Here is a 20,070-nt window from a genome sequence, read left to right on the forward strand (position 1 = left end):
TCGTTACTCTGATGAAAAGATATGTGTAGGTCTTCTTATTTTAAATTTTGTCTTGTAAATGAATATCAAATTAATTGGTAAGGATAATAATACAATACTATGATAAGGAAGTAAAAATGCGTAAGTTTATTCTTTTAAAAATCAATAAAACAGTCACATTTATCATATTACTTTAAGTTTAGAGTTGGTATCATCCTTATCCAATAAACATCTGCTGTTTGCACATTAAAGTCGTGTTTTTTAAATGACAGTACAAGTGAGTTTATGCCCATATTTGACTAGGAGGAAAGAGGCTTATATTAACTGAAGTTTGATTATAAAGTTGAGATATTAAACTTTTCTAACTCTGATTTTTGTTTAAACTAAACTGTCCGTTTAATCTGCAGAAGCATCATCTCAAGATAGAAAAAGGAGCTCAAAAATCAGGCGAACACTCAGAAGATGAAACTGCTCTAACAGAACAAATGAAGAGATTCAGACCCCACAGATATTTTTCGAGACATTTATTTTAGCACGTTAATTAAAAACAAAAACACATCCACCAACGAGTCTCCACCGCAGCAACTTCCACAAATATATATTATTCCACTCATCTTATTTACACTCTTTTCTTTTTTAAGACAGAACTCTGAATGTCAACGCACATAAATATCATGCAATTAAAACATTTCTGTAAGAAATGGGCTACACCAACGTGGGTCTTCACATCGAACATGACACTAAAGTTTCTTCAGTGAGGGTAAGACAGTCTGAGATGCTCGTTTAGTAAAGGAGCGGTGCTCAGCAGGGCAGGAGGGCAGAAGGGAGTCCTGGGAGCCTGCAGGAGCGTCGGAACCAAACAGGCAGCGGGGCCCGACATGAGGTGACCGTACCCGAGAGCGCTGTGGCGGCTCTGCTGATGGTTTGGGTTCTGTGGGGTGATGGGAGAAGGTTTGCTCATGATGCTGTCAATGCTGAACGAGCACTTCGCCTGCGCACCCGGCTTTGGCTCAGCGTGTTCTCTGAAGTCTTTAGGCCCACTGCACTTCCCGTGACTGCTCAGAGTTTGTGGCAGGAGGTGATAGGAAGAGGGAGGCATCATGATGCCCTCCTGCAGGGGCATGTACCGGATAGGAGCAGCGGGCGGGGGGCTCACCTGGCCCTGGACGCAGTATGGTTGCCCGTACGGCCGGTAGCAGTTCAAGTTGGAATAAAACATAAGTCCGTCTTTGGCGAGCTCGGGGTGGTTCCTCTTGAAGCGCTTCCTTCGCCGGAGGAAGCTGCCGTTGTCGAACATGTCCTCAGAGGCAGGGTCCAGGGACCAGTAGTTACCTTTGCCCGGGTTCCCAGGCTCCCTCGGGATCTTAATGAAGCAGTCGTTGAGGGAGAGGTTGTGCCTGATGGAGTTCTGCCAAGCGGGGAACTTGTCTCTGTAGTAGGGAAACTTGTTGCTGATGAAGTCACAGATGCCACTCAGCGTCAGCTTCTTCAGCGGGCTCTGCAGGATGGCCATGGTGATGAGGGCGATGTAGGAGTAGGGAGGCTTCACCGAGCTGCTCTGGACCTTCCTGGACGGCGTTGCGTCTGCGCAGAAGCTGTTCTCACTTTCCCCCGAGGAGTCCGGCTCTGAAGAGTCAAACTCAGCGCCGGATTCTGCCGAGGAGCCGTGGTCCGACGAGCACTCATTTCGATACAAACGCCCGTGTGTCGGCTCATCCTCGCCCACTATGTCAATCTCATGCTCGTCTAGAGGCAAGGCGGCGTGCTGCGAGGCTTCAAATTCACTGGAGAGAGTCATAGTCACACGCTGGATGTTCAAAAACGCGTAAAAAAACTCAACTGTGCCAAAGAGACATTAATGGTTCGCCGTGCGTAAAAACCCAAAGGCCCCGATTCAAGCGTAAAAGCGCATCTAGCCGCTGGTTCTTCGTAAACCTTGTTTGCTGTTGAAATGAAGGCAGGGGCTTTATATGCTGGAAGGCTGCTACCCTGAAGGCCAGTCCCATTAACCCTGTGGACCTATCAGATTGGCCCCTCACCGCGGGGAGCCAGAGAAGGCAAGCACACAGGTGGGGGGGTTTTGGAGAGTCCTGAAGTGCGCACGGCCTATTCATGCAAATACAGCCGAATTTATAGGTTTAGGTTTATAATTTGCTGTATTTTGGAAATATGGCAAAGCTTTCATTTTAATTGTCAGACGGTTTGAGTGAGTGTCAACTTAAAATTGCATCAAATAAAACAAAATCTTCAAAATAATGAAGATAAACTGAAAACTTTGGTTCAAAGCTGATACATCTGCAGTAAGACATCCACTGATGAACTCTAAACACGATCAAAAACACTAACGTGATATTTTACCGGATCACTTTTTTGATCCCCTGCAGCACTGAACACATTCACAGTGTTCAGTGTGCAGTGAACCCTGTATGCGCATGTATGTGAGGCTGGTGTTGGCACTGCCCGGTGTCTTACATGTGTGCGTGCAACCAACATAAATCTTTAAAGATTAAAGTTTTGACTCATCTGACATTACAGATCGTACAGCAGCACAGTGGGGGGTGAGGTGTTCTTGGGAACTTTAACACCACGCCTAGCCCGTGATAAGAACTAAAGTGTTTCCCCCTTCGATCCCCCGCGGGTTCGTTTAGGTTGCCACCTCTGGATGCCTGCGGGTGGCGTGACCATGAAAATGGCCGTGGTCGGGCTCCCCGCAGCCAGCAGAGAAAAGAGGTAATAGTCGCCTTAACGAGGCCATCAGCATCAGAATCGAGTAGGAAACGGCTCAGCTGCACGGTGCGCCCTGGGCTGCGGGGCTCAGCTCGGCTTTACGACCGGGATGAATAAGCAGAGCCATCCTCAAAGCAAACCCGTCCAGCAGCGGATATGTGACAAAACCGTGCTGCTAAACTATCTCCATTGCAAATGACCAAGTTGGGAAAACTCCACCTATTTCGTCACCTGACTGAGTGAGTGTGTGAGAGATGGTTCTCACACTACTGTAGCAATAGAGGCTGAAGCAGCAAATAGCCCACTAGAATATGGAATGGCTGCTGTCAAGTATTACAGGCACAAACTGAACTGAGCACCAACACCTCACACAGCTGCAAAACATCTGCATTTAGTCCTAAATGCAATCCTAAGTGAAACAGAGGCACTGGTGTGAGATAACTGTAGTTTTTCCATATTTTTTTATAAGTGATTTAATTCAAAAGTCAGTGTTTTGAAATGAGGAAAAATAGATGACACACAAGTAGATGATTAAAAAATACATTTAAAAGAAAATCCAACCCGAGTCCTTCACAAAGAAATCCAGCAGCACTGAACAATCGTCCTCAGGCTTGTATAGACGACCCAGAGACACAGGAGGTCTCTTTCTTCATGTAATGCCGCAAACTGCTCACATATGGCCAATAAAAGTGATTAAAACATGAAAATTGCCACAAATTGTTAAATAGAGCCCCTTTGAAATTAAACAAAGTAGTTGTAAATTGTAGTAAATTGACAAAAGTAGTAGAAAACTTAATATATATAAAAGGAATCAGCCAGTTTACATGTTGGATCTGTAGTATGGGTTTGCATAAGACTAGCAAAATGTTCATGAACAAACAGCCACTTTAATGATGTACAGCTCTTTCAGTAATACATTTTGTCTTTATAATATTTTGTTGTCAGTTGTCTGGTTTCTAATTATGCTGCTTTACTTTTTCGTTGACTTAACTATGTTTGTTGTCAAGGTAAATTCTTGTAAATTTTAAAGGAAATTTTACTTTACACACAATATTCAAGTTATCACACTTTATCACAATCACGGCCTGCTGACTGGATGCAGAGGTTAAACTCTGTATGTGTCTCATAACAATAAAATCTGAGATGTTAATGCTCTTGGAGGACCTTCACACTCTGTTGAGTATCATAGTGAACTTACCACTTCAACACAAAGGCACTCTGACCCTGTTGTCATGTTAACAGTCTGTCGTTGTCACCTACAACTAGCCGTATTTAGGAATGGTTGAAAACATTTGTTTTGTTTAGGTATACCAGAGCAGTCGCAGATGTTCAGAAAGAAGAACGACTTTATTTTGAATAATTTAAAAAGAAAAACAGGAAGGTAAAAGCCAGAAACATAAGCAAGGCTACTTCATTTACAATGTACCACACTTGATACAGTATTTGCAACTTCCAACAATGCCAACCTTCAAAAAACTGCAGTTTTAACAAAGCTGTCTTTATAAGAAAAACATTGTCATTGATGAAAACTCTCTCCCTTTGTCGCATCTCGGTGTGGTCACATATATTAGAGGTTGTAAGCAGGATAAGTGACCAGTCTAAGACACAGATACTGTAGGTTGTTAAAGCAGGAAGTATTGGATGATCACAATTTGAAACTACTGTATTTATCACTAATGTAACTTCAGCCATCCTCTGATGTACCTCACGGTCACGTAGGAGAGGGGTGAACGTCTGAAACACAGTCCCAGACCTGTGGAAGGCCAAAGATACAGCTTTTTTCTCAGGAATCAACAGTTTTCTCTAAAAAAAAGAGGAGAGAAGCGCTTGTGGCTAATTTCTCTCTGCTCCTTGCATCACTGAAGAGATGAACTGTTCCTGCAGAATGTCTTTGTCCAGGTTCCTGCCTGCAGAAGAAGAGAAAGAGGAGAGGCAAACGTTAAGACACTATGGCCACACACAGACAGATAAAAATATGATATAGATGTATGTGTTATCTGTTACAGTGGATAGAGATGGTTAAGGTCAGATACCCGCCAAGCTTTATTTTAAAGGATGCGTAATATCCGAGCTATTTCTAAACACTTTCAGGGAATTTCCCTAAAAAGAATGAGACCAAAGGAAATATTCATTTGCTATTGTTTTATTATTGGAAAAGTTTACCCTCCCTTTTGTTTCATTTCTATGTCTGCTGTGCAATGAGTAAAATACTCAAACAGTGTGTACATTTTCCAAAAAATTTGCATCAATTAAGGACTTTTTCCTTGGACATTTTTAGGAAACTGTGGACTCATAAAGTAAAGCAATACCTAAAGCTTTGATGAAGTTTTCCTCCCAAGAATTTATGGAAATTTATGCTTGAATCAAGAATGTACTCAACTGGGAACTTTCCAATAAAAGTTTTTGTACTTAAATTTATTTTTATTTAACCTTTATTAACCAGGTTTGTCCCTTTGAGATCACATTAAAAGGCCCAGAATGATAGCAACACAGAGTTAAAACAGTAAATTAACAAAAAACATTCAGATAAACAATCTTGACTCAATGTATTTCAACTTAGTTTTAACATTTTTAAGTGGTACAATAATCTGAGGTTTAAGATCAGTTTGTAGATTGTTCCATACTCTGGGTGCCGAAAACCTAAAGGCTTTCCTTCCTAATTAAACTGGGACCTCAGAAACAACAAATCGTAAAATGTCAAGAGAACAAAGATTGTGATTCCCATATTTCGAGCTTCAAAAAGAAGGTAAGTAAATAGGAAGTTTTAGCTCCATTTAGCAAACATCAGTGCATTGATCACCGTAGTGTATAGAGTAATGTGAGAAAGACGTGTGTGTGTCTTCACCTATAAAGACCAGGCGGTTGATCCGCGGGTTCTCCTCCCAAAGCTGTGGAGTCTCATTCAGATCATACAGCTCGTGGACCCCCTGCAGCATCACTTGGTGGGCTTTACCTGCAAGAGACACTATGCCCTGAAAACACACAGGTCACAAGTCACGAGTGACACATTAACCAGCGCTGAATGGAGCATTTGGAACCGATTAATACAGATAATACAGCGGCACTTATTGATCACCGCTGCCACCGGGGTGACTATTGTGCTCTACTGTACCTTTGAGCGGATGACGGTCATGGGATGCCCTTCTTTGTTTGTGAACATCTTTTCCCATAGGAGTTCCTGAAACAGTGGAAAATGGGTGTTTACTTTACAAAGGACTGTATTGTGTTAGAGCTAATTAGTAATGGCCACAGGGAAACAAACTGGAGGGTCTGGTGATGCAGCGTGAGCGTACCTGGATGAAAACATTCAGGGCGTCCTCAGGGAGATCTCCAGCCACCTCAAACGTCACAGTTAAAATACTCTGAGGAGGACAGGAAATATAATACAGTAAATACAAACAGTTAGACATTTTGTGGTTTTGTGTTTTCCAACATATTTAACTCACTGAAATACATACAGTGATGTAATGTAACTAAGTACATTTACTCAAGCACTGTACTTATGCTTAGCTTTGGGGTACTTGCACTTTACTCCAATATTTCAGTCTTCTGGTACTTTATATTTCCACTCCAATACATTTAGGCAAATGTAAATATGCAAATATTGTACTTTTTTACTCCACTACATTTATTTGATTACTTTAATTTCTAGTTACTTTGCAGATTGCATGCAGGACCCGATACAAAGCCGCATATTTTTTAAATAAATATATATTACGGGGCCAATCAGCTAAAAAAGAAAAAAACACACAAAACAAACACCTATTCAAAAAGTCAGAAAACACTGAATATTAAATTTGATAATCAACCAGGCAAGTAAACAGTCAACCCCTAGTATACAGTAAATACATACATGCAAATATATGTTTAATTTTCATTTACTTTTGATACTTAAGGCCATTCAGCATCAGATACTTTAAGCCGTTTACTCAAAGACTATCTGTATTGAAGTCTTTCACTTTTCCGAAAGTATAATTTTTATCACGATATCTTTACTTTTAAACACTGCACACGGATTAATGTTACTGAACTAAGATGTTAATAAAACACATTGAAGTGCTTTTATGCAGTGATGAAGAAATGGTGCCAGGCTGCCAGCGTGACTGGAGCAGCTGGCAGCCTGCTTGTCTTTTCCAACAGCCGTGCTAACAATAAAACCACTTGGAAATGCTAGGGAAGGAAAGGTAGTCTCTTTCCACTTCGAGTACAGTATCTGTTCAAGGGTACTTAGTTACATTAAATCACTGCGTTTATGTTTTGAGATGAATATTTTCAGGCTGTTAATTTATTCAACACATTCAAACACATTCTCACACATAATTTCAGTTCGCTGAAACCAGAAAAGTCATTACGAACGTTAAACAAAAGAAGTGTTTTTACGCCCCGGCTGATGACTTTGTCAGTGAGCGTGTCAAAAACCACAACTCCACTCGGCACCTGAAACCCGGTACCAGCACCCCTCTTTATCTGCCCCCCTCCCCTTATTTCGCTCTTCTCTCTCTCTCTCTCTCTGTCTCTCTCTCTTTCTCTCTCTCTCTCTCTCTCTCTCACACACACACTCACTCCCTCCTCTCCATACTTCCTTACAGCTTTAAAAGGGCACTTTGTAGATATTTGGGGGGTTTTGTGTTGAAGTGTTAAGGTTACACACTTCCTTGTCATTTGGTATAACAACAGAAAAACAGCATTCTCATTTACATGAAAAGAGCAACATGGGGAAGAGGTGGGAGGGAGTTAGGGGGAGGGTCTGAGGGACGGTTGAGCTTCATGCGGGAAAGGGAACCTGGAGAAAACAGACAACAATGCCGTTATTTACCCACGCAAACAACCCTCATCTCTGCTCATCCTGTGATAAAAGCTCATGGGTATAAACCCAAACCAAGAAGGCTAATTGCTGCGAGGAGTCATTTGGTCCGATGAAGAGAAATGGGATGAGACTAATCCCGGAGTTCAATGAGAAGAACTGGACTTAATTGATGTTTGGATATCGGGAAAACATTGTATATTATCGTAGGAAACGGTACACTAGAGGTTCCCCATTCATATCTGATACTCAGTCGCTAATTAGATGGTGAAATAACTGTAAAGCCACAACAATCAGCCAAGACTCTAGTCAGTCTAGCCAACGTAGCGTCCCCAGTCCTCCTGAAATTTACCGAATGTTTATGCTGCTGTATATGACCGAGACTGGGTCTATTCGTAGTGTAACAAGAAAACATCAAAAGCCTCGAGCTGATCTCAACACAAAAACCAAAGCGGGGAGGGAGTTTTCACTCCAGTGTCACAGCCTGGGGGAATGCAAGGCACAATGTTAGCCTGAGGAGACTGCATCCCTTCATCCTGGAGGAAATGATGTGTTGAAATAAATTAGCAAACAAAACAAGGAAAAACCATAAGAGAGGCACGCAGGGAGGAGGCAAGGAGCGAATTAAAGAAAAAAAGATGGGGCAAAGTTACAAAGGAGCACACGAACAATACCTTGTCAAGATGTGGCCTTGTAGATTTCACAAGCTGGAGCTTCTCTGCTAGACTTTCAGAGGAGAGATTAAACAGAATACTTTTTCAGTTTTTATTCAACATGATAGATTCATTTCCACTTAAAAAGGCTCTAAAGTTGTGTTCACGATCTTAACTAGTCATAATGGTATTTTCTATTTAAAAATTATTAAACAAAAAATCTTTAAGATTTACTACCAGGCTACTTTTGTGTCATGAAGCACTAACAAGAGATAAAATGTGGGGTTTTATGTGTTTTTGATCATTTCTGGGGCTGTCATTAACACCCACAATCAGTAAAAAGGTTGACATAATAATAAAATATAATTTATGTAATGCTGAATAAACTGTGTTCTCCCTTCTGATTGCAGACATTTTTGTTTTTTTTAGAATCTTGACGTGTCGGCCAATTTAAGTAATCGTTTGGGATTCGCTAGTTTTATGGTTTTTGGAGTTTGTGTGGCAGGTTTTGGGTCTTTTTGTCTTGTCGAATGCTGCATAATTTTATTTCTTCTGTACTCTAGACCATGAAACACAGGGGATAAATACAGTTTTTTTTATCGAGATGGTAGACATACAGGGTGTATGCAACCAGACAAGGATGAGGATTTCTCAAGTAGATTGAGTTTTATTTGTAGGACTCACAAGCCAAAAACCTTGAAGATATTTCTGGGATAAAAATGTTTAGAAATGAACTCTATGATGGCATTTCTGTTCAGTTCTGATTTTGTGGTTTCTATCGTATGTTGTATTACTGTAACTCAATTAAATAGCAGTCTAGAATACAAAAAAAATCTTTTTCAAGTTAAGTAAAATGACCATCTGAGCAAAAAATGTACTAGATTTAAAAAGTTCTTTCTCTTTTTCTGCTTGAAGACACAGGACCAATTTAGATTTTGTCTCTGTGTTCGGTCTCGCAGGATAACATGCTGTATCAGTGCCTAATTACACAACTTTGAATGGACTTGTGAAAACTTTAGAAATGGCAGTTAAACCCTACAAAACACCCCCAAACAAACTACAGCCAGACCTCCTCATCCTCCCCCTTCTCCCTGACCTCACAAGGAGGCTAAATGTTGTGTCCAGCGGCTTGAGCCCCACGTGCTGTTAGTACCACACAGGCGGAGCGGCGGGGGGCCGCTTCAAACAGCCAGCGTGGGATCGAGGGGAGGAGGGGCCCCGGACTCTCAAAGGCAGGGGGAAAGGAGCTATCTGTTGGGACAAGGGGGACTCCTCGGGAGCCAGTGGACACACACAGCTCTAATCCTCTGCAGCTGGTCTCAGAGACACTGACTGAGGGCATGTAAGAGAGCTTTAACACCGCGGCCCGTTTCATTCACATGAAAGGATGAACACTGACTCTATTCATCGGAATGACATTCTACAGGGGATACAATATGATGACCACCCTGCGGTGTAACAGGGGGACGCTCAATAAAAGAGTCTGTTAATTAGAGAGGAACATGGTGAGCAACAGTATCAAAGACCGCTGGGTGCACAGTTCAGACGGACCAGCAACAAAGGCCATCAATGGAGTTAAAATAAGGTCTTAATCTTTCACTGTAAATGTCGCTGCTATACATTGGAGACGGCCAACAATCACAGTAGACACATTAGTATCGGCATTTCTGAAAATATGTTCAAGGTAATCTGAAAACAGTGTCCACCAGAGAGTACTGACAAGTTATTTTCAAATTTCATCCCGTCCTCGTGTAACAAAAATCTCGACAATCGGTATTCATATCCGCCTCAAACATCCAGTTCGGGCTCAATATCAAAAGTTGGTTTCCTGACAATAAGTCCTGATAACAATGTTGCATTCACTACTTTTACTACACTTAGTTAATGTATTCATTAATTAATTTTGGTCAAATATTTCATTGAAACTTTAAATATATAGCATGTCATATATGCCGCTCGGGGTCTCTCAATGAAAACAATGAAACAAAAGACGCAGTACGATGATGTCGTGAAGTAGTATGGGATCATGGGAGTTGTTGTCTTGATTGTTACGCAACCACCAGTGCAAATGAAAAACAATTTGACGTGACACAAGTAGAAATGTTTTCAGACGCGGTAGTTTTACTCAGGTTGCGTTTAGTCACATTCGCTGACTTCCTTCCTTAGTCTGCAAGTACATTATTCAACTAATTATGTAACAATGGTCCAACTGTTTATAGACATTATAATGTGGGATTGTTAAATATTACGTCTTGAAAGTCAACATTAGTGGCAGCGTGTCTGTGAAAAATTGCTGCATTAAAGCTTCTGTCAGCTGTATCACATGTCTACTTACTTACTCTGAGTCATGATGGTCAGAGCAGAGTCAGGGTCATTTTCACACATACAGTTTTTGCTTTCTTAAAAGGCACGTGTTGTCAGTTGTAATACTACATGAAGTACATCATTTTTAATGTCAGAGAGAACTGGCAAGTTTATATTTTCACTTGTAAAATGTCTCTTTAATAAGCAAATTTCAAAAATGTTTATGTGACAAATATCAGTTGATATATTGTTTTTAAATGAAAATGCTCAAGTATCAATATTGGTATAAGGCTCAAGAACACAGTATTACATTTATATACAGTACTTTGTTTCTGAATGAACACACAAAAATGAAATCATAATGTTTATGTAAAAAGCGACTCACTTCACTCCGTCTTTACTGTCAAAGGAATGCAGATCCAGCACCTCAGAGAGATCGACCCTGTGGAAGACAATTATTTACCATCTTATTTTTGCACAGTTTAATTTAAAATACAACTTCACCATAGTGGGTCATAAATCAAGCAAGCAACCTCAGCTTTTGTCACAAGTTGGCTTAAACTAACATCGAGGGTGAACGAATGAACCGGCTTAAACAAAAAGTTGCGGTGCTGTTTTACCGATTAACCCCTCGCTACGCGGCGTCTTTCATCTGCTCACCCCAGTCTGAACTCTGAACACCCAAACCTTTGATACACGCTGCTTGTGTTAGCCAGATGCTACCTGGGTCCAATAACATGCTAACACAGAGGGTGCATAAACACACATTTTTGCACGCACACACATTCACATGTATGAGACCATGCCGGCTGGAAGACCCCAGGTCAAAGAGCAAAGACTTGTGGGTAACTGGACACCATTGAAGGATGGGTATTTACTCAGGGTGCAGCAGTTTGTGTATGTGTGCGTGTACGTGTGTGTGTGTGTGTGTGTGTGTGTGTGTGTGTGTGTGTGTGTGTGTGTGTTGGGGGTTTTGCCTTGAACAATGTCACGCCTGAATGGCTTCATCTTTGATATAGAGATCTGAGCAGGAGCAGCACGTGGAGTTCATCTGTTACACTAACGTAACTTACCTTGACTTCTGGGTTTCTAAAATCTTGACGAGACCATTTATAGACCTGAAATAAAATTAGAAAAAAAAGCTTAAAACTTAGACGATGGACAAAGTGGACTTTGTTCCCACTGACCTTCCCCCTCAAAGCTTTGTTTTTCTTTCTGATGTAATAAAGGAGGGCCACACATATTGTTGTTTCAAAGTTACTTAAGGTGCTCAATGATAAGATTATAGATTTAAAAAGCAGAATACTACCAGAAAAAGGGAGATGATAAGGAGTAGAGCTGCAACAATTAGCTGAATCATCAATAAGTCGATCAAAAGAAAATTAGTTGCAAATTATTTTGATAATCGATAAATAGTTTAAGACATTTTTTTTCTTCAATTTAAGGACTTGCTGCTGTTCTTTGTCATTTATGGAAATTTAAATGGAAAAGTCTTTGAAATTAAAAGTTTTGACCAGTTTTTGACATTTAATAATGTGAAATCAAATTTATCTGAACGAATAAGTTGTTAAAACAATCGGCAGATTAATCGATAATAAAAATAATTGTTAGTTGCAGCCCAAATAAGGAGTAACCCCTGATCAGTTTGTCTAAACATATTGTATCTGTCCCTATCAAATATTCATAAATAAATAAGTATGTAAACCTGACCTGACTGCGTCTCGGGTTTGAGTGAGTTCCCCCTCATTCACCAGGTCTGTCTTATTGATTATGATCAGGTCAGCGACAGCAATCTGCCTGAAAAGACATCAAATACAACATTGTGTTTATCTGGCAAGAGACACATTTTGCATGAAACCAACAGAGAGGAATCTGCACCAAAAGAATCCAAAAATTAGGGTCTTGTGTTAAAACGCTAAACCAGTTACATCAGGAAGTCACTGCCTAACTTATGCTTCAAACAAGTGAATAAAATACAGTCAGCTCTCCTTCACCAGCTCTGCATGTGTGAGTTTTCGTGGGTGGCAGCGGGCGATGCATGCCAAACTCAAATGGGAGCTGCGCGCTGTTTAGCTTGGAGGTGAAAACACAAACAAAGACCAAGAATGCAAAGGGTCACGCAACTGGTCCGTCTTGATCAGTGTATTTGTTCAACAACAACAAAAAACACACACAGCTGCTGGAAGAGACAAACAGAGAGACGCCCATGGAGACGGACAGGCGGGTGGCAAGAGTGTGTTCAACGGCTTGTTGGGAGGCCCAGCGAGGCGGATACAGAGCGGTTTGTACAGTCGTCAAGGAATAGTTCAGCACGCTAGTTTGCTTTCTTGCTGATGCAACACCATCCTCACGTCTGTACAGTGAAAATAAAGGGTAGTGGGTTAGCTTAGCTTAGCACAAAGACTGGAAACAAGGGGGGAAGGAGCTAGCATGGCTCAGTCCAAAGGTAACAAAAGGTATGCGACAATCAGGGTAACAATTTGCAGCAATTCACATGTATGAATGAAAAATGAGACCTTCCCCATCTCTCTGTCCCTGTGGATGATTTGTTTAAATTGTTGCTGGACTGTGAATTTCTTTGTGAAGGAATCAGGTCTGATTATTCGCAACAGTCCAAAGAACGTGACTTTATGCACGTTCTCGAGTGCCTCGTCTCAGTGCCTCGCTCTGTCAGACTAACACAGAGCAATATTAACTAATGTTAGTTTAGGAATATAATCCGCCAACATAAACTAACGACCGACTTCCAGCACAACCCAGAGCCCCTTTAATCCATAAACAAAAGAAGTGTAAAAACTGCAGCGTGGTTTCTCTCTGCACCAAAGCAAATAGTTATATTTCCCAATAAGGCTGTCAAAAGTTTCACTACTGAGATGCTTTTCTTAATTACACATTTCATAGTACAGGGAGTTCTGAAGCTAGAACAAAAACAGACCACATTTTCAACCCAAAGGCTGCACAGATAATAACATTGTTACAAGCTAGGGGTGTGGTGATATTGCAATATTCATGATAACTGTGATATTAGAAAAAAAGTAATATTGATATTTTGTTAATAATAGACATATGATAAAGTCGTGTGAAGAGAGTAATCTATTTGCCAAAAAATAAAGACAAAACACACATCAACAAAGATAGATTTGATTGACAGAATTTTTATCTTTTTTTCATTTTTTGAAGATAATGTGATAATATCATCATTGTGAATTTGTTTGGTCACTATAATCGTGTGGTGAAAATCTGATATCACGGCCAATTTTAAATGAAGGAAAAAAACGATTTTTATCAAAATCGGTACTGAGTATTGCTATTTTTATCGCTAGTTTTGTATCCAAGTTGAAACGTATCGTGGCAACCTTATTTCAGAGTCTGTCAAAAAAGAAAAAAATCAAAAATACAGCAAGCATACCTGGAGGCTTCATTGACGAGACCTTCTTCTTTTTCCTCTGTTAGTTGCTACAGAAATCAGAGATAGTTGACATGACTTACACATGCAAGCAGGAAATGAAAAAAAAAGTGCAAAGAACTTTAAGCACGTTCTTTGAAAAAGGAAATAATAATAACAAATTCAGCAAATGTGACAAACAAACTGGTCAAAGAAAGGCCTGTATTTCATCTTTGTGTACTAAGTGATTTCTCAACACAGGAGATCGCTCTTCATTTTCTGTTTGTGTCCTGTGGCTGCACCGGGGACGCGGTGCAGCCACAGAACAGTTTAATATGTAATAACAGACGGGGCAGGAGGTGTTAATCTGGATCCTGACCCTGAGTGTCAATCTGACATGAATCTGTCACTGTGTGCATCACCACCGCTTCAATTCTGAAGGAATGAATGACAAAAGTATATTAATAGAATGGCCACTTGCGCCTTTTTATCCAACAACCTCTGTAGCGAGAGACAAAGGCCTTTCAGACGGTGCGAGGGGCCAAGAGTTCAAGTTAACCCTCACACAGATGGATATGTTGTGGGACAGATGAGAGGAGAGGCAGGTGAGTGGATGTGACAGTCCTATTACACATGGTCCCATCTCTGATATCAATTACTCCTTCACTATCAGTTATCCTCTCCTTCGTCCTGTCATTATGTCCTCCATCCAATGAGAAGACAGAGCAGCACACCAGGCTATGAAATGTGTCACCTCACTGAGCTCGACACCTTCATATTAGAGCCCATTATCCAGGTGTCACTTGTCCTGTTCTTTTTATATACCGCAGGGAGGGCAGGATGTGTGTGTGTTGCTATGCACTGGGGGGGTTTTACGAACAATCTCACAAGTTTAACAGCTTATTTTGGATTTAAAGTCACAAAAAGGATTTTGTTTGGTTATTGTTTAGAGGCAAATGCAACTGAAGCTCTAAAGTTTGGCAACGAGAGGATGAAGACTGCATGATCGTTTTCAGTACTGTAATAATTACAGCATTAATATGAAATGGAAAAACTTTTTACTTCACTACATTTATCTGAAAGTTTAGTTACTTTACAAAGTTTTTTACTTACAAAACCTATGAGGATCTTATGAAATATGATTCTTTTGTTATGGTAATGTAGTTTTCATGCTTTTGTATTTTTGTACTGCTGATTGGACAAAACAAGCATCGTGAAGGTGACACACAGATGAGTCCATAATGAAAATAATCATGTGTTGCATCCTGCTTTAACATTAATGCAAATGTAATTATATCATATATATTAGCAAAACAGTCACAGGGGAGATTTTTCTGTATTGACTATTTTTAATACTTTTTTCTTTTTTTTTTTTAAATGAGAACATTCTTGAATATCTCTTTAGCACCTACCTGCAGTCCGTACTTAGCATCGATGACAGTTACGATACCTAAAGGATGAACAAATAGTGATCAGTGAATCAATAGTGCCACAACTTGTACACAGTCTTTTCTGAATTGCGGCCTTTTGGTGTTTAGTTTTGTCCGTTTGTCTAAACCACTTTCTCTGAGTTATCTGACTTTTGGTCTGCTGGCCTGTCACAACAGAGCAGACAGCTGAGTATTTAGTGTGAGCAGTGAGACACCGTTCATGTAAACACACACACACACACACACACACACACACACACAGAGAGCAGTAAAACAGACATACAAACAAGAAAATATGTCATCTCTACAAACAAATCTGTCGACATTTGGGCAAGTCAGAAAAAATGTCTCCTCAAAATTGGACTGTAGTTGAAGCTGTCACCGCCTCTAATCTAGAAATCTTAAATCACGGCACTTTTGTCATTGATCTTTGAATGCACAATCCAGCTCCTCTGACATTAGACCAGTCAGACCAGTGATGGCTGAGTTATGCCCTACACACAGACAAACAGATAAAAAGCATTCCCACAACCATTTTCATTGCATGAAGGACAAAGACGCACTGCATCATTACAAATATCTTACCATCTAAGTAGATGTCACTGCCGAGCTCTGCATCAACCCAGAACATGGAGGCAACAGCTCCTGCCAGAGCAGATAAACTGGTATTTTAGACTGTAAATGGCTGAAATCCACACATACATACAAATCCAAAGTTTTAGCCAAAAAATAGAGGCCTTATTCTTCCTTTTTCTACCATAAAAAGCCTTAAAAAAGAAAAAATGTTGTCCTCTGGCATGTTACACATGAATCATTGTGGTTAATCAACTGTAAACTGAGATGACTAATACAATAAACAAGGCTGATGATGTAAAATGTATCACAGCTAAGGAAAATCTGTTAAAGGAGCCAATGTATAATTCAAACAATGTTTCATTGAATTCAAGTACAATACCCAACCCTACAGTATATCATATTACTAAGGCAGTTAAATGAATTTAGCAATGAATTTAAGTATTTCTTTGTTTTTTTAAATTGCTCTCTTTATCATGTAGTCTATAAAAAGTCCAAAAATAGTGAGAAACTGGAGCACTTTGGTAGCCGAATGGTTGTGGCACTTGCTGTATGGCTGGATGGTCGCAACTATTGCTGGCTAGATTCTGGCAAGGGACATTTGTTGCATGTCATGGCTCTCTTTCTCCCTCATTTCCTGTCTGCGTCTTCACTGTCAATATTCAATAAAGGCAAGAATACCCCAAAAATCATCTTAATAATAATTGTTTTGTAAAGACAACAATCAAAAACCTAATGATATTCCATTATTAATGATATTAAACAGAGAAAAGTAGCATATTATCATATTTTAAAAACTGAAACAAGCATTTTTTGGGGTATTCTTACTTGATAAGAGACAAAGAATTAATAGATGATCCAAACTGTTGTAGATTAATTATCGGTCAATAAACAAATTACACTCCTGACAGCCACATCTTAGGATTTTGTGTTTAAAGTCAGTATTGCACTTCTTCCTGAAACCCTGCATGCATTGTTTTCTGGCCGAGCTCTGTGGAGCAGATAAAACCAATATCAGAAGCTTTCAATTGTTTATCTCCTGCTGGTACATTTGGTTTGTTTCGATTTTGCTGTGCGCGCGGTTATTACAAGACCCTATGTAGCCGTGCCAGCCACAGCTTGTTCACATAATGCACTTTTGTCAAACTGCCAAGCGAGAATAAGAAAGCATTGTAAATATTTGATGGCTGCGTAATGAAAACACTGCTTTTGAGTGGCATGTTTCACATAACTCATCCAACCCCTTCTCTGAGGGGAAGAGGAGAATTCCCTCGAGAGCCGTTATGACTGACAGCACTGCCACGGCCAATGACAGACCTGTCCTAGTCGATAAAAAGCCTGTCTCAGCCAATGACATGGCAGAGGAGTGAGGACAGCCCCAGTCTGAGCGCGCTCTGTTGCTTCTGTCTGCGAGGCCAAGTGGTGTGTGTCTGCCCAATGCCGTTACCTCCTGACACCTGTCACTTAGAGACACACCCCAGTTGTCACAGCGCTCGCCCTGTAATGGCCTAATATTGATTTCCTGATTCAAAGCTGAGAGATGAACGGACAGCATGGTTTACTTTCTTCTTTTATTTTTTGATGGAAACAGGCTCCTGGGATGCTCCTGTCACAGTCTAGTCCTCAAAATGTAAAAGTTGTAAGTAAAAGGTTTAACTTCTGATGTGAGCTTTGCAAAGAAATCTGTGAACATTCAAGCATCATTCACATAAAAAACGATTGTCTACAGATTTCTCTGATGACTGATCTTAGTTTAACTATAGAAAATGTGAGATACCTGGATCAGCGAGTCCTGTGGTTTCTAACAGGATGTAGTCGAACTTTCCTTTCTTCTCCATCAGGTTCTCGATGGCTTTCAGACCATTGTCCCTGAAAAATGAAGGAACAGCCACTAACAATTAAAAATGGCATATATATAGAACATTTTGTCACCGGTAACATCTTATAAAACTGTAATATGAAGCAAAAAAGTGTTGTCTTATAATCCCAGAGAGCGCCAGACATACTTATACCTCATTCAAATAAAGATAAAAACATATTGCTGTGTACTGTATTTGTACCCTCATTGACACATTTGTGTTATAGTTACTGCCTTAGCTTAACGTGTTAAAAACTGGGCTACTGTTACTTTACGTACTTGACAGAGCAGCAGAGGCAGCCATTTCTCAATTCCAGCCACTCCTCATACAGCTCTCCTGCATGGCTCACTGCGAGGGACTTCTCAAGGGCGCTGCCTGCAGGTGGAGGATGAGGAAGGAAGATCAGTCAGAGGATGATTAAATGATAAAGACTGAGATATCTCAACCAAAGGTGCAATACTTCTGTATATTTTGCAGGATAAATAGAGATTTCAACAAATAAAGAGCAAAAGTAGCCAAACCAGCCTCATTCAAAAAGAACATAAAGTATTGAAACTTTCAGAAAAGATTCTTTAATATAATGCAAATGTGACATGTTACAGTACCAGAGGCGGTAGCCTTAAAACCTCTGGATACAGAGCAGAAACACATGAGCGTCTTTCAGTTCTTGGCAAAATTGTTCCTCTGCTGCTCTCTAGTGGACAGCTGAGGAACTTGCATAACAATCATGAACCTGACATTAAGTTTAGAGTATAAACAGTTTGGAGCATCTTTATTTGGCCTGATTAAATACAACTGAAGCTACAATTAATCTTGATTTTGCTGAGGGAACTTTTGTTACTTCACCTTCTCCAAATTCATTGAGTATGACGGCAATCCTCTTGTTGTGTTGCTCTGTTAAAATATAGTTCAGGAGCGTAGTCTTTCCAGCACCTATGAAGATACAAACATAAGGATTATAATGACGTATAAGGCAAATCGAACATTAGGTTATTTTTCTGATGATGTAAAACACCTGAACAATGCACCCTATATACTTATTGGGGTGAGGATGGACTTAGAAATGTGTGAGCCTACAATAATCTCCTTTATAAGCTCCTTAAAGCTGTGAGTAGTACAGGCAGTCTCTCACCGAGGTAGCCTGTGATGATGGTGACAGGTATCTGGTCTGCAGGGGGACCAGGCAGGGTGTCGATGGGCACCAACTCTGGACAGTCATCTTCCTCCTCCATCACCATGTCATCCATACCAGAAATAGTGTTGGTCAACACAAGTAGCAAGATGGATCTGATCTGATGAATCAGGACAGAAACAAGACTTTAAGTCAGTGACACAACCTTGAACACAAACACAGCAGTCATCTTGTTTTATAAACATAACACAGCTTACTGTGGTATTTAGTCAGATTTAACCAATTATCTTATGTCAGTCCTAAAGATACAGCAAATATTCATCAAGTAAGACTAACGACGTGACTTTGGATGCTTCATACTAGACCTTTCAACTCTTAATAACACAGAAAACTTAAATGAATAACATGAACTCGCTCCCACAGTGTCAGCAGTCAGTAAAAGTGTGTATCCACTGCATGAGCATAGCCAACATTTAGCATATTTAGCATTTACCCCCTTCAGATAACAGCTCAATGCGCCACGACATCAAAACAACTCGACTTACTTTGATTTAGAGAGGTTATAAACAAATTACCCGCTTACTCCTCGTCTAGATGTAGATATTCAAAGTTTTCATCAAATACTGCTCCTCTTCGCTGCTGTGGCTCTACGTTTTGACAGAGTGCTACACTGAAAGGAATCCGTCCGAGTCCTTAGCGGAGATTAATGGTTCCGCTTCCGTTCACAGTCCGGGACACAAAGTCTGCAAAAAGTCAGGAATAAGATTGTAAATAACATTAGAGTCAACCCATTAATAAATTATAAGTTAGTACAACATTTAAATCACAATAAGTAAGTAAGTAAGTAGTGCCCGGATGCAGTTTGTCAGAGCTAGATTGTATTGGTGTGATGACAAGCATCAACCACAAGAGGGCGACAGAAACCACGAAGCGCAAGGTGTTATAATAATAATAATAATAATAATAACAATAATAATATATTTTAATGGGCTACCATACATACCTACACCAACAACAATATACATCAATCCTGCAGCACTTTTAAGATTTTGAGCATTGTAACAATATTGTTGTGTCAAAGTACAATAACATTTAAAATATTAATGCAATAAATCACATAATAAATACATGAAAATATTACAGGTCTATTGGGTTGGACGTTACATTGTGGCATGCATGATAAAGTGTCTATTCCCTGTATGTAAACACTCAAATTCCTAGACT

General features: G+C 40.1%; 2 protein-coding genes across 3 annotated transcripts; both read right to left on the minus strand.

The window, feature by feature from the left end:
• Window positions 1-517: 517 nt before the first annotated feature.
• On the minus strand, window positions 518-1,895 carry foxd5 (forkhead box D5). Its single transcript, XM_084360237.1, has one exon. The coding sequence runs from the start codon at window positions 1,775-1,777 to the stop codon at window positions 731-733; it is 1,047 nt and encodes a 348-aa protein (XP_084216363.1). The 5' UTR covers window positions 1,778-1,895; the 3' UTR covers window positions 518-730.
• Window positions 1,896-4,034: 2,139 nt separating this feature from the next.
• Window positions 4,035-19,521, minus strand: cbwd (COBW domain containing). 2 transcript variants are annotated; one of them, XM_084360048.1, is made up of 16 exons: window positions 19,422-19,521; window positions 18,847-19,006; window positions 18,561-18,647; window positions 17,993-18,089; window positions 17,633-17,724; window positions 15,868-15,927; window positions 15,265-15,302; window positions 13,877-13,923; window positions 12,178-12,264; window positions 11,541-11,585; window positions 10,853-10,909; window positions 8,185-8,236; window positions 6,000-6,068; window positions 5,819-5,884; window positions 5,552-5,678; window positions 4,035-4,613 (listed from the first exon to the last, which is right to left on the minus strand). In XM_084360048.1, exons 2-16 carry the CDS (start codon window positions 18,959-18,961, stop codon window positions 4,540-4,542), a joined length of 1,113 nt encoding a protein of 370 aa, XP_084216174.1. In that variant the 5' UTR covers window positions 18,962-19,006; window positions 19,422-19,521; the 3' UTR covers window positions 4,035-4,539. The 2 variants fall into 2 exon arrangements, with proteins under 2 accessions (XP_084216174.1, XP_084216175.1); XM_084360049.1 differs by having other exon boundaries at window positions 19,430-19,515.
• Window positions 19,522-20,070: the final 549 nt, after the last annotated feature.

This window comes from Pagrus pagrus (assembly GCF_965226575.1).
Source record: "Pagrus pagrus genome assembly, chromosome: 8".
Taxonomy (NCBI): domain Eukaryota; kingdom Metazoa; phylum Chordata; class Actinopteri; order Spariformes; family Sparidae; genus Pagrus; species Pagrus pagrus.